The 19,122-nt window shown below is 38.9% G+C and overlaps 1 protein-coding gene across 1 annotated transcript; it reads right to left on the minus strand.

The window, feature by feature from the left end:
• Window positions 1-515: 515 nt before the first annotated feature.
• On the minus strand, window positions 516-16,111 carry tmem201 (transmembrane protein 201). Its single transcript, XM_077615095.1, has 11 exons — window positions 15,898-16,111; window positions 15,578-15,704; window positions 15,292-15,486; window positions 15,048-15,227; window positions 13,728-14,047; window positions 13,456-13,656; window positions 6,689-6,906; window positions 4,805-4,867; window positions 4,440-4,730; window positions 3,414-3,533; window positions 516-1,371 (listed from the first exon to the last, which is right to left on the minus strand). Exons 1-11 carry the CDS (start codon window positions 15,996-15,998, stop codon window positions 1,277-1,279), a joined length of 1,911 nt encoding a protein of 636 aa, XP_077471221.1. The 5' UTR covers window positions 15,999-16,111; the 3' UTR covers window positions 516-1,276.
• Between the last annotated feature and the right edge of the window lie 3,011 nt (window positions 16,112-19,122).

The following is a 19,122-nucleotide window of genomic DNA, read 5'->3' on the forward strand; positions in this document are numbered from 1 at the left end:
TTTCATCTAACCTTACACTAAACTTAATTCTAATTTAGTTTTAACTTTTTATACCCTTTCTTGGCACTATTGGCCCCGCCTCCACCGTGACTTTCAGATGCAATCTATCGACAGTTGTTTGCTTTTGCATTCCCTTCAAAACAGATGTGGAATTAATATCATTGCATTTATAAAATAAAATAGTTTATTCCCACTCACAAAAAACTCAAAATATATCATCAATAAACCACACAAACACTCGTTTCGTCGTGATTAAAAATCTTACAAGAAATCCGTTTGTTTTGGACAACAAAACTGCAAATAAATAAAAAGATACAAAACATTGTAACATGCTTTGGCTCTTTGAAGAAAGTTCAGCGAGACATTTTTTCATGTTAAATACAGATTAAAAAAAAAAATCTGTGGAAATTTAAAAAAAAACACTTACATTAAAAGGTTTCAACAGTGTAAGAATCACAATATGTTACAGTTTAATCAATTTTTTTTTTCAGCGCAGAACAGAATCAATATTTTTTTAAATTAATCCACAAAAAGGCCAATTTGTTGGTGAAGAAAAAAAACGATGATGAAGCATTATGTATTTAAATGTACTAGGAACTCTTTTGGCAAATTTTATTTTCATTTTTAATACTTAACTCGCTCACGGCCAATGACAACGATTGACGTCCAATCCATTTTAACGGAGGGCTTCCTATCAATTTCATTTCAGCACTGTTTCAAAATAAACCAGAGTAAAATGTAAGTGCGAGACAAGTGGTTAGCGCGTCCGCCTCGCAGTTCTGGTGTCGAGGGTTCGATCCCAGGTCGGTCCTCACTGTGTGGCGTTTGCGTGCTCTCCCCTGGCTCGCGTGGGTTTTCTCCGGGTGCTCCAGTTTCCTCCCACATTCCAAAAACATGAAGCTAGGCTAATTGTATGCTAAATTGATAAATAAATAAGTGTGATTGTTTGTTTATCTCATTGTGCTCTTCTATTGGCTGTTTACCAAATGAGGGCGTCCCCTGCATGGTGGTGAAAGTTCGCTGGGATAGGCTACAGCACCCCCCGGGACCCCTGTGAGGATAAACGTTTCCGAAAATGAATGGCGTCCAATCATTGCTTGTGTCCAACATGAAAAGTGTCGTGTCAACTTGCACAGTAACAAGAAAAGCAGTTTAGCACCCATTTCCTAAAACGCAAGTTACGCATTGCATATTCCGCGGTTGTCGGTTGTCTTCCCAAGCGAGAAAAAGACCACCTTGGCGAGCCGGGTATGTCGAAGCGCCATTCGCCGATTGCTCATTTCCAGTTGTAGGACATCCAGAGAGCGGCAAAAAGCAGGTTGGCGCTCAAGCTGACCACTAAAAGCACCTTCCAAATTCGGCGTGTCGAATCTGCGAAGAAGTGAGGAAATTAATATAAGGCAATGTTTCCCAAGCAGGCAATGGTCAGGTGGTACACGGTCGATTGGTCGCCGGTCTTTTGGTCGCCCGGAAGGTAAGTGATAATTACCATTTAAATCGTTGCTCAAATTCCCTAAATACAAACTGCAAATTACTATTTAGTCATACTTAATGCCCTATTAATGATTAGGCTAAAGAAAAGCTCCAAAGTTCCCGGACTTTTATTGTTTTTTTGTTGGAGAACTTGTTAAGACCCTGACTGACGTAGCTTCTTAAAGGGACAACGCATGTACATACAAACGCTTATACACTCACACATCGGCTCAGTGGAACTGCTCATGGCCATTGTTGGCTTTTATTGATGCGTAGACTGTGTTGTTTTACCCTGTTTTGTCGCCGGTCTTTTGGTCGCCGGTCTTTTGGTCGTCGGTCTTTTGGTCGCCCGCTGTCGCGGTCGGGGCGACCAAAAGACTGGCGACCAAAAGACTGGCGACCAAAAGACCGGCGACCAAAAGACCGGCGACCAAAAGACCGGCGACCAAAAGACCGGCGACCAAAAGACCGGCGACCAAAAGACCAGCGACCAAAAGACCGGCGACCAAAAGACCGGCAACCAAAAGACCAGAGACCAATCGACCGGCGACTAATCGACCGGCGACCAATCGACCGGCGACCAATCGACCGGCGACCAATCGACCGGCGACCAATCGACCGGCGACCAAAAGACCAGCAACCAATCGACCGGCGACCAATCGACCGCACACGGGTCAGGTGTGCCGTGGGAAATTGCAAAAAGTAGTCCAATGTCATTTTCAGAGAGGAAAATGAATATGAATATAACAAGATTAAAATATGAACGTTAAATCACAGATTATACTATTACAAGATTCAAACTGTGAAACAGTCATTTTGTTGCTTATTTTTCCTCTAACATGAACCGGAAATTGTTTGGTTTCTAGGGCATCAACTGTTGCTGACGTTAAGTAATATTTGGAGAAAAGTCATATTGTCAAATGTGCGATTGCTAGAAGGAATAGTAGTTGGAATAAAAACAAAATAAATGCTAAAGAACTTTTGGGAAACCCTTATGTATTTTATTCATACAGTCGTACCTCTACTTATGAAATTAATTGGTTGCAGGACTTTTTTTCGTAAGTTGAAAATTTCGTAAGTAGAGGTGTACTTTATATGTAATTTCTCTAATTCGTTCCGACCCTTTAAAATTGGTCAGTGTCCCAATTTTGTATGGAAGATGTGAGGAAACACACAAAAATGAGAGAAAATGATAAGGAAATGATTTATTGTCTTAAAATAAATAAAGCATATGAAAATGTGCCGTGTGCCGCTGAAATATCTCCCTCCGCGGCCGTTATAGATGTACTACCCGTGTTTGTTGGCCAGATGGCGGCACAAGTCCGTTCTACCAGGGCCGAAATCCGTCCACTTTGTAGTACATTTTAGACTTTTACGTGTGCCCTGTGCGCGCGTGAAAATTTATGTAGTTTTTAATCGCTTAAGGGGAATTCAAAATAAAATAATGGATAAGGAAATTGAATTTTTGAGGGATTTTGTAACTCGGATATTTTTCGCATCTCGAGTCACTCATTTGCATATTAAAAAATTTGTAACCTGAAACTTTCGTACCTAGAGGCATTCGTAAGTAGAGGTATGACTGTACAGTAATGGAGGCTGGCATCTTAGACGTTAGCTTGATGGAAACATGGCAGAAAAACAAAAATCTGCGTGATATCTATTACAAAAGTACATGTTTGGCTACAGAAATATAGAATGACTACATTCCATATCCTATTAGAAATTGGATACACGCAGTATGAATTTTTTTTTTAAAGGGAGAGCATCCAAGTGTTAGTCAGTGTTTTTTGTGTTGCCATCTCTCAAAACATTGTTTTAAGGAAGGAATCCAAAAAGTGAATGGATGATGAATAAAATCTAAACAAACAACCACAAACAATTCATAACGTTGTTAAAGAAGAAAAAAAAATCAAGTGCATTTTGGTTGTTCAAAAGCTTACTTTGTGAGGAGGGGCTGTTCTGTGGAAAGCCCGTCATGGTGTCAACCTCAGATGTTAAAGACCCAGACGTGCTGCTCGCTTTCTCCTTCATACAGCTGTCTTTGTCTAGTGAGGTCAAATCTACAAGTTGGTGAAAAGAGGAAATCATTATTTGAAAGCGAGCAGACAAAATGCGCCCATTTTTGCTAGGAGAGGTGGAACTATGAATCTAAAAGACGGCATCTGTAGATGTGAATGTTGTTTCAGTGCATGTAAGTCATTACCTAGTTAAATTTGAATTACATTTGACTTAAATGTAGTTTTTATTTTTTTTTAAGACATTTTCTAAAATTCCAGTCGTACCTCTACTTACGAAATTGGTTCCAAGACGTTTTTTCGTAACTTGAAAATTTTGTAAGTAGGTGTACTTTATATGTAAATTGTCTAATTGGTCCTCACAAAAAATTCCAACACATCAACAAGGGCTGGCTCTAGAGGTGACTGTGTAGTTCCCTTCAAAAAGTGTGCACTTAGCCGTGCCTCACATACGTGAAAGTCATTAGCAATTAGCATACATGAACTTCCATCTCTGAACCTCTTGGCCAATCATCTTAAAGCATGGGTGTTGGACGAACAAAATTGCCATCACAATGATGCCTAGAACTGTGGTACTTGTTTGTGTATTTGTGTGTTTGTGTGTTTGTGTGTGTGTGTGTGTGTGTGTGTGTGTGTATGTTTCCTTGTTTACCTTCAACCTGCACAAGGGACTAAAGATGGAAATAAGCTCTCGGCTACAATCTTACATATATATATATTCATTAACATGAATATCTTCATTAATATGTACTGTCCCCTTATTAAATAAATCTAACTGGTGACTTCCACCTGCTGGCAGCTTTCTGTTGCTACGACGAAAAAATTTAATCATGACTAAACGAAAAATGTTAAAACTTTTGAGTTTGCCCAATAAATGCCACTTAAAAGGGCTTTGGCAATGCATTCTGGGGGCAGCGATTAACGAGCCGTCAACACAGCTGTTGCACTCACCGCCGTGGCTCGGGAAGAAAGAGATGTCCGGTGAAATGCGACCGCTGCAAACCGACGTCTGGTCTGCGGCGAGGACGCGTGACGTGCACAGCAGTCTTGACTTGACGATGTACTCGGGTTTGCTGGAGTACATTTTGGGTCTTGGGTTTCCCAAGTGGAGTCGGGCGGGGCTGATGAGGGGGCGACTCTGCCTGTCTGAACCGGAACTCGACGTCGCCGAGCCATCCATCGACGGCGTCGGCGAGAGCCCGGGCGACGAAGGGCGACTCCACGACTTCATTGAAAAGTAATCTGTGGCAGAAACAAGTGGTAAGATGTTTTTCCCCTGACTCAAACCCTATTCATTTCGCCCCGAAAGCCTATACCTGAAGGTGGGGAGTCTTTGTAGACTGAGGCTGGCCTGCTTCCACTGAACAAGTAGCCTGAATCTGAAAAACAAGTGTTAATACATTTTTAACGCCACAAGAATTCATTCTATGCAGTTGGGAGTGATTTGCCTGCCACATTCAGGGTTTATTTTGGACAGAACATGTTGAGCTGGTTAAACTAAATTTGATATTCTGCACCCTCTACTGGTGCAACTATAAAAATGCAACCTTTCAGCAGCAAGCTCTTTGAACAAAAGAAATTGAGCTGACTTTTTCTGGTCAGCTAAACAGTAAGATTAGCATACCTGCTAACCTCGGCTAATTGCTCCCCTTAGTAATGATTGCAATTCCCCTTATTAAACGTAACAAAAAAAAACGTACAGATGTAATGCAGCACATATTTACTCAAATAGGGCGCACCTAAAAGTGTAAAATTTTCCCCAAAGTGGATGGGGTGCCCAATCAGTCGGTGCGCCTTTTGTATGCAGTAAATTCAAGATTCTGTAGATGTCGCTGACAGCTTGGCTGTCTGGGTACATTGCTTGCTGACACACTATATTTATATAGTGAAAAGGGCTAAAATTTGAAAGGGGAATATCATGCTTAAAGCATGACAATATTAGCAGTCGATGATGACGTTTTCGCGACCAAGACGATCCAAATTAGAGCCGAAATGGGTCAAACCATATCGGTTTTACAAAAAAAACGTACTTAAAAAAATACCGTACAAAAGTTGTAGTACGGCATACACAATTTGAAATGATCAAAAAACGTATAAAATACGGGAAAAACAAAAAATGAACACATGGATTAGTCAGAATAATTTGTCACATTGCAAAGGCATTCTTACCATTTTCCATGAAAAAATATGAATGCTATAAAAGTGTTTTTACTCATTGATTGCTGTCCAGCATGCGCAGCAGAAAACCACTATTCTTTCTATTTATGATAGCTAACGTGCATTTTTTAAAAACTAATTTCCCCCCTTTGAAAGTACAAAAAGTCCATAAATTCTTTTGACAGCATTGTTGTGCTGTTGCTAACCAATGAAAAAATGCACGCAGAAGAAAAAAACGATTAAAAAGGCGCTAGATTGCCACAATACCGACGTGAGACGCTCTCATTGGTGCGTTCGGCATTCAGCTCTCTCATCAGCGCCTTCCATATTTTCGCTCACAGGTTAGCGGAGAGCATTTGCACCCATCAAAAGAGCCACATATGGCTCCCGAGCCATAGGTTGCCTACCGCTGCAATAGACCTGAGTAGTCCCTGGCAATATTAGCGGAAAAATACATCAAAAAAGGGAACTTAAGGTCAGAATTCTCAAGCCAAACGTTCATCAGACCCAAATATAAAGCAAAACAAATAAACACCATTCTAACTGGAAAAAAATTGCGGTAAAAGCAAAAAAAATATTATTATTATTTTTTTTAATACCTTTTCGGCCATTGTGGTTACCATGGTTCCCAATCAACAATGTTTATACTTATAAGCATATAACGACAGTCCTCCCTTAAAAAGAAGCCATTAATTGGAATTTTGAGATCTTTTTTTACACTTCATTCTAAAAAAAAAGGTAAACGGGCTCCCTCTTGTGGTACATAAAGTCATCACTGAATTAAACCTCACTGCACACTTATACTTTTCTTTGAAGTCCTGTTAAATCAATCCATTTACTACAGTTAGTTTACCTTTGAAATTAAATATATTTGCCAAAAATGTTGTTATTTTGTCCTCAAACAATCAAGTGCTATTTGTATTCATTTTTACGAGTAACGCATCTGGAATGATCGCAATTGTTCTTTGCTGATATTAACGTATAAGAGTAATAAAGGTCGTATTGGAGTAAATTTAAGGGTGAACACAAACATTGGGTGCTACCTGTCCTGGTGAAGGTGGAACCAGTGCCAAGGCAGAGCGCATTCTTGAGCCGGCGTGGCAACGAGGACAGCTTCCCCTTGAGTTTCATGGGAGTCTTTTGGTGGTTTATGAGCTTGAAGATGTTGGGAGGCGGCGCGGGGATGAAGGAGCGGATCATTTCGGGAGTAACCAAAGCGGGCCGGTTGCTTAGGGAGTGCGGGGAGGAATCCGGGAAGTTTCTGCAAAACAAGAGCAGCGACAGTCTACTATCCTGGAATTGGTATGTTCAATGTTTTTCAATTCGTTCCCAGACCGCTTCACTGAAATATGGATTTGACGTCCATTGTCATCAAAAGCCGCTAATCACTTAAACCTGATAGCAAAATTAGATGGATAAAAAGAACACATTTTTTTGATTTAATGCGTCTAGTACAAATTGTGCATACTTTACTAGTCCAGGTATAGTAATATTTTACGCATAACTGTAAGAAATGACCGAAAGAGAAGCATTATGAATATTAAATTAATGCTTAGATGACGTTTTGTAGTTGAATAAATGTTTGGGTAAATTGTTTTGGCAGCCATGGCTGTTTCCAATTGCGATTTAAAAAGAAGAGCTTTGCATTTCAATTAAAAAAAGGACACATTCTCACATAAGCCCTTTATTATATAAATACACAGTAGCATATGCAAATGTAACAGTTGAAAGTGGAAATTGAAATCAAATGTTAATATGCAGAGAAGTTACAAACAGGAGAAATACAAGCCTTGAAAATGGGTGACATCACAAAAAAGAGAAAATTATTAAATCACGGGTCACCAACGTTTTGACGAAGAGTTACTTTGTGAAAGGATACAAATTTCCTTATACATACTTAAGGAAAAAAGGTATTGCCAAAAACATAATGATAAAATATGTATGATACAGCTATCCCAATACAGGGAATAGAAGGCGATACAAATCGCAATATAACTTTTAAAAAAAAGACATTTGTATTTTGTTGGATAGCAAATCCACCAAGTAGTCTGACTTAATGTCCTCAACTGTTAGCATGTTGCGTGTGCGGATTTCTTTAAATACTAAAATTAATTTGGCTCTGGTCGATTTAGAGTACATCCTGAAGTACCGTATTTTCACGACTATAAGGCGCACTTAAGTCTTAAATTTTCTCCAAAATAGACAGGGCGCCTTATGATCCAGTGTGCTTTATATATGGAATTTTTTTTAAATGTGTCATTCATTGAGGGTGCGCCTTATAATGCGGTGCGCCTTATAGTCGTGAAAATACGGTATTTATGTTCCCATCCAATACTCGGTGTTACGGTACAATTATTTTTGGAGTATTGGATTTGGAAACTAAATCTTAGTCGATCTAGTAGTGGCGTATTTTTTTTTAATAACGTCATGCATTTCCACTGCTGTTAATCAAACCACAAGCCAAACATGTCCGCTAAAACTAATGAGTGACAGATCATCGTAAACAGAGCATTGAATTTAATACAAAGTGATTTATCATTTAGCGTTAGCATTGTTTTTTTTTTATTATTTTTACTAGTCGAACAAATATGTATCGGTAAAACGTATCTAAATGGGATTGATCGAAAGTTAAAAAGTCCGTGTTGAGACATTCCTACTCTGAATAAGTTGCATACCTGGCAACCCCCGGCCAATTGCCCCCTTATTAATGATTGGAAATCCCCTTAAGTGATTAAAAAACGTACAAGCGAGTATTTTTTTCTCTTCTTCAATGGCATATCTGGCAACCTTGGTCAATTGCTCCCCTTATTCATGATTGCAATTCCCCTTATTAAGCGATTAAAAAAAAAACGTACAAATGCAACGCGGCTTTTATTTACTCACATAGGGTGAACTTAAACGTCTAAAATTTTGGCAAAAGTGGACAGGGTGCCCAATCAGTATGCACTAAATTAGAGATTCTGTAGATGTCGCTGTATAACGCTGACAGCTTGACAGTCTGGGTACATTGCTTGCTGACGCGCTATATTTATATATTGAAAAGGCGGGACCTGTGAAAGGGGAATGCCTGTGCACATAATAGCAATCGACGATGAGGTTTTGGTCTGCTACCAGTGACCGAGACGACCTTGATTAGAGCTGAAATGTGTCAAATAGGATCGGGTTTACAAAAAAATGTATTTTTTAAAAACCATTACCTTGTACAAAAGTTGTTATACGGCGTACACAATTTGAAATTATCATAAAAATGTATAAAGTACGGGGAAAAACTTACAAGTTGATTTTTTCACTGATGTTTTTTAGTGTCTTTCATTTAATTTTGTCCTAAACTAACACACACAATCACTACATTCTTATACGACGGGTATAGAGTAACACAGAAACATAAAAATAATATAAAGTATCACATGGAAGTCATCCATTTACAAAAATAAATATCACTATGACCACTTACTATTGGTGAAATAAAGTGAAATATTATGGAGAGAAAAATTAAAGCATTTACGAGGAAAAAATCAAACGCGCCCAAAAACAGCGTACGCATGTCTAAAAAAAAAAATCTTTCCAAACATGACTATTTTCAGTGTCGCTAAGATGTCACATGATTTTCAGGAAAACTTGTGGTACAGTGCTATTATAAGATAAAAATACATTCACCCCATTTCTAAAAAGGTCGGCAATTTGTTTGGCATACTGTGTCTACCATTTTAAATAGCATTTGGGGGAAAAAAATTGTGCTTAGAAAGATGCGTGCTTAACATATAATAATCACTAAATCTAGAGCTTCATTTTAGCTAATGTTGTATTCACTTGGGAGCGCCAAAGAGATTAAAATGAAGCAAGTGGACGGTGACAAAGGGCAGGAATAGAAGAGACACACTAGCCAAATAAGACAGTGACGTCAAATAACCTACTGTCCTCAGTAGTAGTAAATACTCACTAAATATCTTTAGTTTTACGCTAGTTAGTCCTGTTGAGGCATTGCAAATACACAGGACATTTCATAAGGTACACCTTAGAATGCAGGCATTTGACTGACAAATGTTTTTCTACATCACTTCTTCGATACACAGTGTTCGATAATTTGGAAGTAAATAAAGTCCAACCTGAAGTGTAAAAAAAAAATACAAAACATTATAATTTTTAATATTTTCTGTGATAGTCCGTCACTGAAAAACGACAACAAACTGTAATTACGGCTAAAACTATGACAAACACTGTGTCCAGCCAATGAGAGTGGGTACACGGTCGATTGGTCGCCGGTCTTTTGGTCGCCAGTCTATTGGTCGCCCGGAAGGTAAGTGATAATTACCATTTAAATCATTGCTCAAATTCCCTAAATACAAACTGCGAATGACTATTTAGTCATACTTAATGCCCTAGTAATTATTAGGCTAAAGAAAAGCTCCAAATTTCCCGGATTGTATTTGTTTTTTGTTGGAGAACTTGCTAAGACCCTGACAGACGTAGCTTCTTAAAGGGACAACGCATGTACATACAAACCCTTCTACACTCACACGTCGGCTCAGTGAAACTGCTCATGGCCATTGTTGGCTTTTATTGATGCGTAGACCGTGTTGTTTTACCTTGTTTGGTCGCCGGACTTTTGGTCGCCGGTCTTTTGGTCGCCCGTTGTCGCGGTCCGGCCGACCAAAAGACCGCGACCAAAAGACCGGCGACCAAAACACCGGCGACCAATTGACCGCACACGATGATTGTGACATTAAAATGTTTTATTCATCGATATTAATCATTAAATTGTATTATGACGAGATCATTTATGGGTAGTAGACATGCACCTGCTTATGGCAGGTTTGATACTGGTGTGTGCCTATAGCGAGCATTTATGGTGATGCTCACCGTGGTCCTCAGTGTGCTTAGGTTGTCTGTATGGCGAAAAATTGTGAAAAATTAGAGGGAACATTGGTCAAACATGGGGGTGTTTTTACACTACCATATGTGGCCTTGACCACTGCTGCAAAAATGTCAAATTATGCCAGGAAATTAGATAGTATTTCCATTTTTGGCCAAGTTTGCAGGAGTACCTTATGAAATGTCCAGTGGCTTTACTCATTTCCATATTGACGTAGATGTAAAATCTAAAGTGCAAGAATCCTTAGAACGAAATGAAAAGATGCAATGGCTACATTTCCAGAGTCAACAGTAGTGTGGCAAAAAGAAAAGATAACTGCAACGCTGCCAAGAAAAATAGCTTTCAAACAATGTTGCTGCGTCAACATCAAGTTACCAAATAGCAGTGCTACATCCAAGATTTTCACTTAGGAATTCCCAACAAGAGTCTTTTGACTAATAAGTTAAAGCAGAGAAAATGTCTAAAATTAAAGCCACGCCTACTTGTGAGGGACATTCATAATTATGGATCATTTTGTCATTAATTCAGGAAATGCCATAGCAAAACGTGTAGAAATTGACCCATGAAATTGACCCTTACATGTTAGTCAAAACAAACAACATACGTGAATGATGGCACGGAAAATATCTTTTCCTTCGTGATATCGCCCGTGAAGCTATCATGTAAAAAAAATAAAAAATACTGGCTCTTATCTAAAAAAAAACCCTCAAAAGCAGCACGTCACCATCCTTCATGTAGGCATTCCCTACACACTGCAAGTGTATGTGTATATATATATATATATATACATATATATATATACATATATATATACATATATATATATACATATATATATATACATATATATATATATATATATATATATATATATATATATATATATATATATATATATATATACATATATATATATATATATATATATATATATATATATATAGTGTGTATCTTTGCGGTTTGGTTATTATAAGTAGTATTATGAGTATTGCAAGTACACACAAAAAAATACACATTCAAATTAGCAGTGTGAATGTAGTAACTGGTTTTAACACTAATGGAATTTCTACAGCATGCAAGGATTGTTTTTTTTTCTTTTGGGTTTTAATAATTATTATTGATGAGTGATCTGTGTGAAACAGAAATTTAATACAGTAATACCTTGAGGTATGAGCTTAATGCGTTCCGGGACCGAGCTCGTATGTCAATTTACTCGAACCTCAAATCAATTTTTTCCATATAAAATTACTAAATACAAATTAATCCGTTCCCAACCTCTGAAAAAAAAACTAACATAGGATATTATAATGGAAAAACATGTTTTTAATTGTTATAATTCACCAACAATACTCAAAAAGTAACAAGTGCCTCTAAGTACGAACGTTTCAGGTTACGAATTTTGTTTATAGGCAAATGATTGACTTGAGATACGAAAAAGATCCAAGTTAAAAAATCCCCCAAAAAGTAAATGCATTTCCTTATCCATTATTTTATTTTGAATTCCCCTTAAGCGATTAAAAACTACAAATTCACGTGGCACATATTTTCACACACACACACACAGGGCACACGTAAAAGTCTAAAATGTACTACAAAGTGGACGGCTTTCTGCCCTGGTAAAACCGGTTCTTGTTGCCATTTGGCGAACAAACACGGGTATTACATCTATAACGGCCACGGAGGGAGATATTTCAGCGGCGCAGGGCATACTTTCATATGCTCTATTTATTTTAAGACATTAATAATTCATATTTTATTTTACACTAAAGTAGGGTTCGGTGAATGCGCATATGAAAGTGGTGGGGTTTGGTAACTCCGCCTAGCCGCCGAATCGTATGCTGGTATGTCAAATTCATCTTGTATCTTAGGGCAAAAATTTGCTTGGAATTTTCCTCATATGTCAAATTTCTCATATGTTGGGACACTTGTATGTCAAGGTATTACTGTATACCATAGATCACGTTAAGAGGATCTTGGATTTTGTTCAAACCAATGCAGAGCAGACAGTTTAACCAATCAAATGTCTTCTCCTGACTGCAGTCAACTGATTACAGTAGTAAGAGATCAAATTGGTCAAAATATCTTAGATCAAAAAATCATCTAAAATGACACCCGCTATTATAAAGTTAGGCAATTAGAGTCAATATATTATAGGAGAGGTCTTTTACAGAATTGGCTTGACACCAGTGCCATTGGTGATTTTTACCTAAAAGGCTAATATAAAGTTAGGCAAACTGTCAGTATATTATAATAAAAAAGAGAGGAGGGGGGCGGGGGTTCATTAGACGGACGGATACAATACAACTAAGATTATAAATTGCACATAATGAACTCAAGTTTGCTTACTGGCATGAAAAAAGGCAAACTTATCATATAGGACAATCAATGTGTTACTGAATTTCTATGATCTTTTTCTTTTTATACAAATATTTATGACAATTCTGACTACAAGGTGCACGTTTAATCATAAATATTGTTTGGACTTGCTTCATTGGAACGGAAAGGAACTTCAGAAACTGAGGACTTCTGTATTTTCTTATATATTAGCCTCCCCGTGTATATAAGCCGCATTGTCTTGCGTTATGGCGTTTCGTGCATGTCAAGTCTAATTTGTGCGCATATAAGCCGTACCCTCGTTTTAGTCATCATTTTTTGGGCGACAAATACGGCTTATATGCGAGAAAATACGGTATTTACTCTAATTTGATTCATGAATTTCAGTCTGTGTGCGCGACACATGGCTTCATGTTTTCTTCAAGCTTCTAAAATACTAATATTATTTTTTTTAAACTGGAGAATTTACAGTTGAGGTGAGGTTATTTTGCATTTCAAAAGTCTCCTGGCAAATATTTAGAGTGGCTCATAATTTCTTTTAAAATGAAAAATGAATATGACAACAAAAGGAGGACATGTATACTTCAGCGTTGAGTTTCTGACCTTGGATATTTGCTTCTTCGTTGATTCAGAGGGTTGCGTGTTGCCACGGCGGCGGCAAAGCTGACGAGGCAGCAGAGCACGATGGTGACATGTAGGCCGGTCCAGCTGGACACGTCACCCTCCTCTATGTACTCCGCCGCCAGGTGCCAACACAAAACCAGGAACCACAGTACTGAAGACACGATGTCGATTCTCCTCAACCTGCAAATCCCACCAGATGGGTGATTGACGTTTCTTTTTCCAACAGATGGCCACAGCAGGTCGTGACTCACCTGCCGGCTCCCGCTAACACGAGACCGATGAGACACGACGTCAGTCCGGCACCAACGACGGCCGTCTGATGAGCTAGTCCAAAGAGCCACGAAACCTTGCCGTACTGCGCGAGTTCATCTGGGAGAAGTTCCACGAAGCTCTGCCACGTCTGTGCGATGCCGTCACCCTCAACGTCGGCGCCGGGTCGGGGAGGATTCTCCACTGTACTCGGCCCCTTCCATTCGGGCGCGTAGGACATCGCGAGCAGAATCGCGGAAATGAAGAAGGAGACGAGGCGGAAAAGTACGACCGCCAGAGGACAAGACGCCGAGAGGGTGCCCTGTGGGAAAGAGACGACTTGAGAGGCTATACGGATTTAAAAGGCAGTGAAAAATTAAAGTTAACTACCATATATCACACCTATAGGACGCATCGCCTGAAAGGGTGTATGTTCTGCTAGCATATGTTCTGCTAGCGTATGTTATACTATCGTATGTTCTGGTACCGTATGTTATGCTAGCATATGTTATGCTAACGTGTATTATGCTAGCGTATGTTATGCTATCGTATGTTATGGTACCATATGTTATGGTAGCGTATGTTATGCTAGCGTATGTCATGCTCACATATGTTATGCTAGCATATGTTATGCTAGCGTATGTTATGCTCACATATGTTATGCTAGCATATGTTATGCTAGCGTATGTTATACTATCGTATGTTATGGTACCGTATGTTATGCTAGCGTATGTTATGCTCACATATGTTATGCTAGCATATGTTATGCTAGCGTATGTTATGGTACCGTATGTTATGCTAGCGTATGTTACACTATCGTTTTTTTTAAAGGCGGAATGAACAAAACTAAGTTTGATTGTGCTTTATTGGATAATAATTTTAACCTGCTTCGTATCATATTTTTGTATAACTGCATTTGATGTCTCTTGAGGGTGGACACTTAGCTTGAAATGAACGCACTGTTGATTTATATGGATATATACGTGTTATGGTGAATAATATGGCTATAATTGTGTGTTTTTGTGTGTCTGTCTGTTTTGGTAGGTGAGGCTCATTGACTTACTGTTAAACATTTTTTGCTGTGTCGAAATTATTCGCCATTCCTATATTATTTGAATAAATTCATTTTATTAGCACTTATCAGGGGGTTGATGTAACTCAACCCGGGATATAAAAACAATGTTTACATTTCTGTACATGCTAATTATTCACATGTATTTACTGTATGCCTTTAAATGTGAAAAGTCAGATAGAAAACTTAAAACTGATGTCATTTATATAGTCACAACACGTATTTAGTTAAAATAAAGGTACGCACATACCTTTATAAAGCCCTTAAGGGGCTCTTGGGTACGTCTAAGATGATTGCTGAGCAGCACGGTCCTCAGTTGGCGATTCTGATATTTGATGTAGTAGTCTACAGCTGCTTGACATGGCCTGCAGAGTTTGTAGTGTTCCTCCAAGTGGCACGTGTAAGCGTCAATCTCATCATCGTAGTTTCCCTATAGAATTAGTTTAAAATATGATTAACCTTTCATTAACAACAATGAAAGTTTCATCACATACATCGTCCTTTGGAAGGAAAGACGCCAGCAGCTTGATTTTAGTCGACTGGTTGTGATAACACTTTCTGCAAAGGAGCATCTTGGAGTTGACCCACTGCATGGTTCCTGGCGTCATCTGGGTCGGAATGCTGCCAGAGGCCCCGTGGTTCAAATCCTCGCTGTACTGAGCCGGAATGGGTTTGTTGTAGTCCCCATTCTTATATCGGAAATGGAAAAGAACGTTACTAAACATTGACAAGTCCTATTTGTTGGAATGAAAGGTAATTAGCCAGAAAGGGAAAACTTACATCTTGAAAGCCGTTGTACTGGTCACAACTGGGACAATCCCAACAGTTTCTATTGCCATACGGAACTATTGTATCTTGATTGCAGAACCAGCAATTCACTGTGGCATTCAGGGGCTTTTTCTTTTTTCTGTAAACGGGAGTTTATTTTTATTTGATGTGAGCATAATAAAACGATCCAGGAAACTATGGGAACTACAAACCAATCGGGACATCGAAGGAAGAAGCAGCATTAAGGTACAACAATATTAGTTTGGGAATGTTCTCTTGGTTTAGCTTTTTTTTTAATACTTCCAGTTCCTACAGTAGTGCCATGTTGATACCTGCTAGCAAGCTTGTAGATGAGCGCGCCACCGGCCACAAACGCTGTAGCGCTATACAACATTTCCGGATATTGGTGCATGATGTCCTTAAAACTCTCCATTACATAAATAGCAAAGTCACGTGGGAAAATAAATATAGGTAATTTGTCTTCTTATGGCTGAGTAGCCATGTAAGTTTAACACGCTGCAAGCTAGCTACTCTTTTGTCTAGCCCCTGAACCGGAAACGGAAGTTACGTATGCTCATGATGCGAACATGATTGTGATTTCTTCGATTTAAAAATTTTAATATACATTTTGAAAATATGTTTTTACAATACTAACTTATTAGAAAGTTGCTAGTTCATTCAAATTTTGAAAAATCTACGCAAACTATTGAATTTGTAGAACACGTTTGCTCAGGCACTCACGAGATAGTATCAGAAGGGACGAACAGGTCAAATGTCGGCCAATTCAACGTAGTAGAAAAACAGTTATAAAATCCCAGAATGCTATTTTTTTAGTCAAAACATTACACCTTCCAAGCCACTCATTTAACTTACTGAGTGATAGATATTCATTCGATTTTAATAAATCGATGTCAAGCACCGTCATTGGCACTGAAAACGATAACAAGAATTGGACGTCTATCGCGGTCAAAGTCAGTAAATAAAATTCGTGAAATAAAAAAAAAGTTTACGTTAGCGTGCATTTGTGTTTATTCTTTTTCCATTTTTGTTTCACTAATATTTGAATGATAATTTATGTATACATTAAAAAGAATATCTAAAACTATTTGTTAGGTTCACTCAGTGGCGGTCCGTGCATTTTCTCGTAGCGCCTTCAACGGGTAAAATCCACTTCCTAGCAGCATTTAATGATTAAATACAAATATTGGAGCTTTTCAGACATTACAACCGGGCCGGGGAGTGATTTTCCCAGGAAAAGACAGCGATGAACGTCAATGTCGTGCCGGCAAACATTGCCCAAAAATGGGGTAAAATCCAGCCAAAAACAGCATTTATTGATTAAATACAAATACTGGAGCTTTTTAGACATCAGAACCGGGCCCGGAGTATCATTTCCCCGGGAAAAAGACAGCGATGAACGTCGATACGTCCATACGCGAAACGGCAAAAAATGCACTAAAGGGGTAAAATCCACTTCCTAGCAGCATTTAGTGATTAAATACAAACACTGGAGCTTACCCAGGAATAGTGTCCCAAATGCAGGTACTTGTATTAGGGAAGAGTGTGAGTATAAGAACCAGGCCTGTTTGGTTCTGAGGGTTAACTTTACCCAAGAATAGTGTCTCAAATACGGGTACTTGTATTAGAGAAGAGTGGGTGAATAAGAACCGGGCCTGCTCGGTTCTGGGGGTAATTTGACCCAGGAATAGTGTCTCAAATGTGGGCACTTGGATTAGAGAAGTGTGGGTGTATAAGAACTTAGCCTGTTCGGTTCTGGGGGTTAAGTTTACCCAGGAATAGTGTCTCAAATAGATGTAATACCGACGTTTCTCCACCAGACGACATACATCCATCATCATAAAAAACATAATTATAGTAATCAACAAACAGATCATTTGGTCCCCAGAGCATAGGATGTTTGCGAAAACACACGTGAAACTTCATCTATGCTGACAGACCAATACATACAGTGGTAAATACTACATATAAGTGGGCAAACAATTCCACAAATGGCTTGCAGTCAGGTGCTTCTTGTTTCAGCAGAAACCTCTTTGGTAAAACGGTCTGTATTGGATCGGTTGGAACGAAAAAACTTGCACTCACATGAACCTCGAGGACCGGTTTGCCCACCCCTGTATGCGTGCATTGAAGCATTCACACCCTGTGGCTCAGGTAGGTGTGGAGACCTTTGTGAAAGAATGGAACAACACAGATGATTGCCATTTTTGGATTAGTGGATAATTGTCTGGGTGGGAAGTTGGAGACAAGCCATTGTGCACATAATACATTTCCTTCTCAACCCAAACCAGGACTTTCAGTATTTATCAATCAATGAGTATGATTTGGGTTCATTTGGTCGAATTGACTCTTTGTATGAAGCCCATGCACATTTCACCTCCATTGTGTAAAACAATAGTGTTTCATTCACCAGTTTTCTTGCTGACCTAGGAAGAAAGACGACTGGACCGGTACAAACAGACATGGGCAAGATGAAAAATGTCAAACTTCACACATGAAGGCCAGAACCTTTGTTCCTATTAATTTTAACTTTAACGTCCAATTTACGTCCACCGCCACCCCGCAATGACTCAGATAATATTCCTGCCATGAGACCTGGGAACACAATAAAGAATTTAAACGATAAAGCTCCACACCTTAGTTTAACATGCAATGGAAACATCTTCACTTACATATTTTCCACAGGTGCAGTACACTGTCGTCATGACAAAAGATTGTATCTTGTAATCTAATCATATCATAATCCCAACTAAGGAGGAAAATTGTTTAGCGTAAACCGAGTGTGTACATTCACACGCTTTAAGACCATAATGATATGCGATATGTAAAATCCAGTGGGGGTCTGTGCATTTTCTGGTGACGCCTTCAGCAAAAACTATTTTATGGCTATAAAACCTCTACTGCAGCTACAGCTGCGACACATAAAAAATAATCAATAATAACCTTATACAATTGAAATATTATTTAGGAATATAGCCATATTTTACTCACCAAAAAACCTTTTTACCTGTAAACAATATCCATCCTCCTTTCTTTCCTCCTTTTTTATCGACATCGAAGCTAATGCTGAAAGTCGAGCCTTTCCTGTCGTATTTCTGGCATACGTTTCTATTCGATTTAGTGCTGAAAATGTTCGTTCCCGGTTGCGACAGGCTTGCTTCCTTTGGTGTTGTTCGACCCTTCTTAATGATGTCCTGCTTTTTTTTCTTGAAAAGTCTGTCTTGAAAACGGCTTTGACAGTAAATCTGCAAACAAATCCATTTCTTCTCCTCCTTCAGCCATTGCGGGTTGAGAAAACCGCTTTTAAATCAACACAACAATATATTTGCTTGTGCTGCTCGCTACAGATACACTTTGGTAGCTCTGGCTAATCCACTCTATCGCTAGCCAGCCTGCGAGAAGGCCGTGGTGTCACCAAATCAAATTCTGATTGGTTAAAGCAATAGTCTTATCGACGCTTGTTTAATGCACCAAAGCCTGAAGAACTGATTGTGAAGGCCTTGAGGCAGATTTCTGACCCTGGCAACAAATAATGCCTG

This window comes from Stigmatopora argus, chromosome 1 (assembly GCF_051989625.1).
Source record: "Stigmatopora argus isolate UIUO_Sarg chromosome 1, RoL_Sarg_1.0, whole genome shotgun sequence".
In the NCBI taxonomy this organism is placed as follows: Eukaryota; Metazoa; Chordata; class Actinopteri; order Syngnathiformes; family Syngnathidae; genus Stigmatopora; species Stigmatopora argus.

Excerpts from the sequence above, each read along its gene's own strand:
- tmem201 (XM_077615095.1), bottom strand. The coding sequence starts at position 15,998 with ATGGAGAGTTTTAAGGACATCATGCACCAATATCCGGAAATGTTGTAT. Across the intron at positions 15,228-15,291 it reads CTTTCCTTCCAAAGGACGAT|GGAAACTACGATGATGAGAT; the intron begins GTATGTGATGAA and ends CTAATTCTATAG. Across the intron at positions 4,868-6,688 it reads TTCCACCTTCACCAGGACAG|ATTCAGGCTACTTGTTCAGT; the intron begins GTAGCACCCAAT and ends CTTGTTTTTCAG.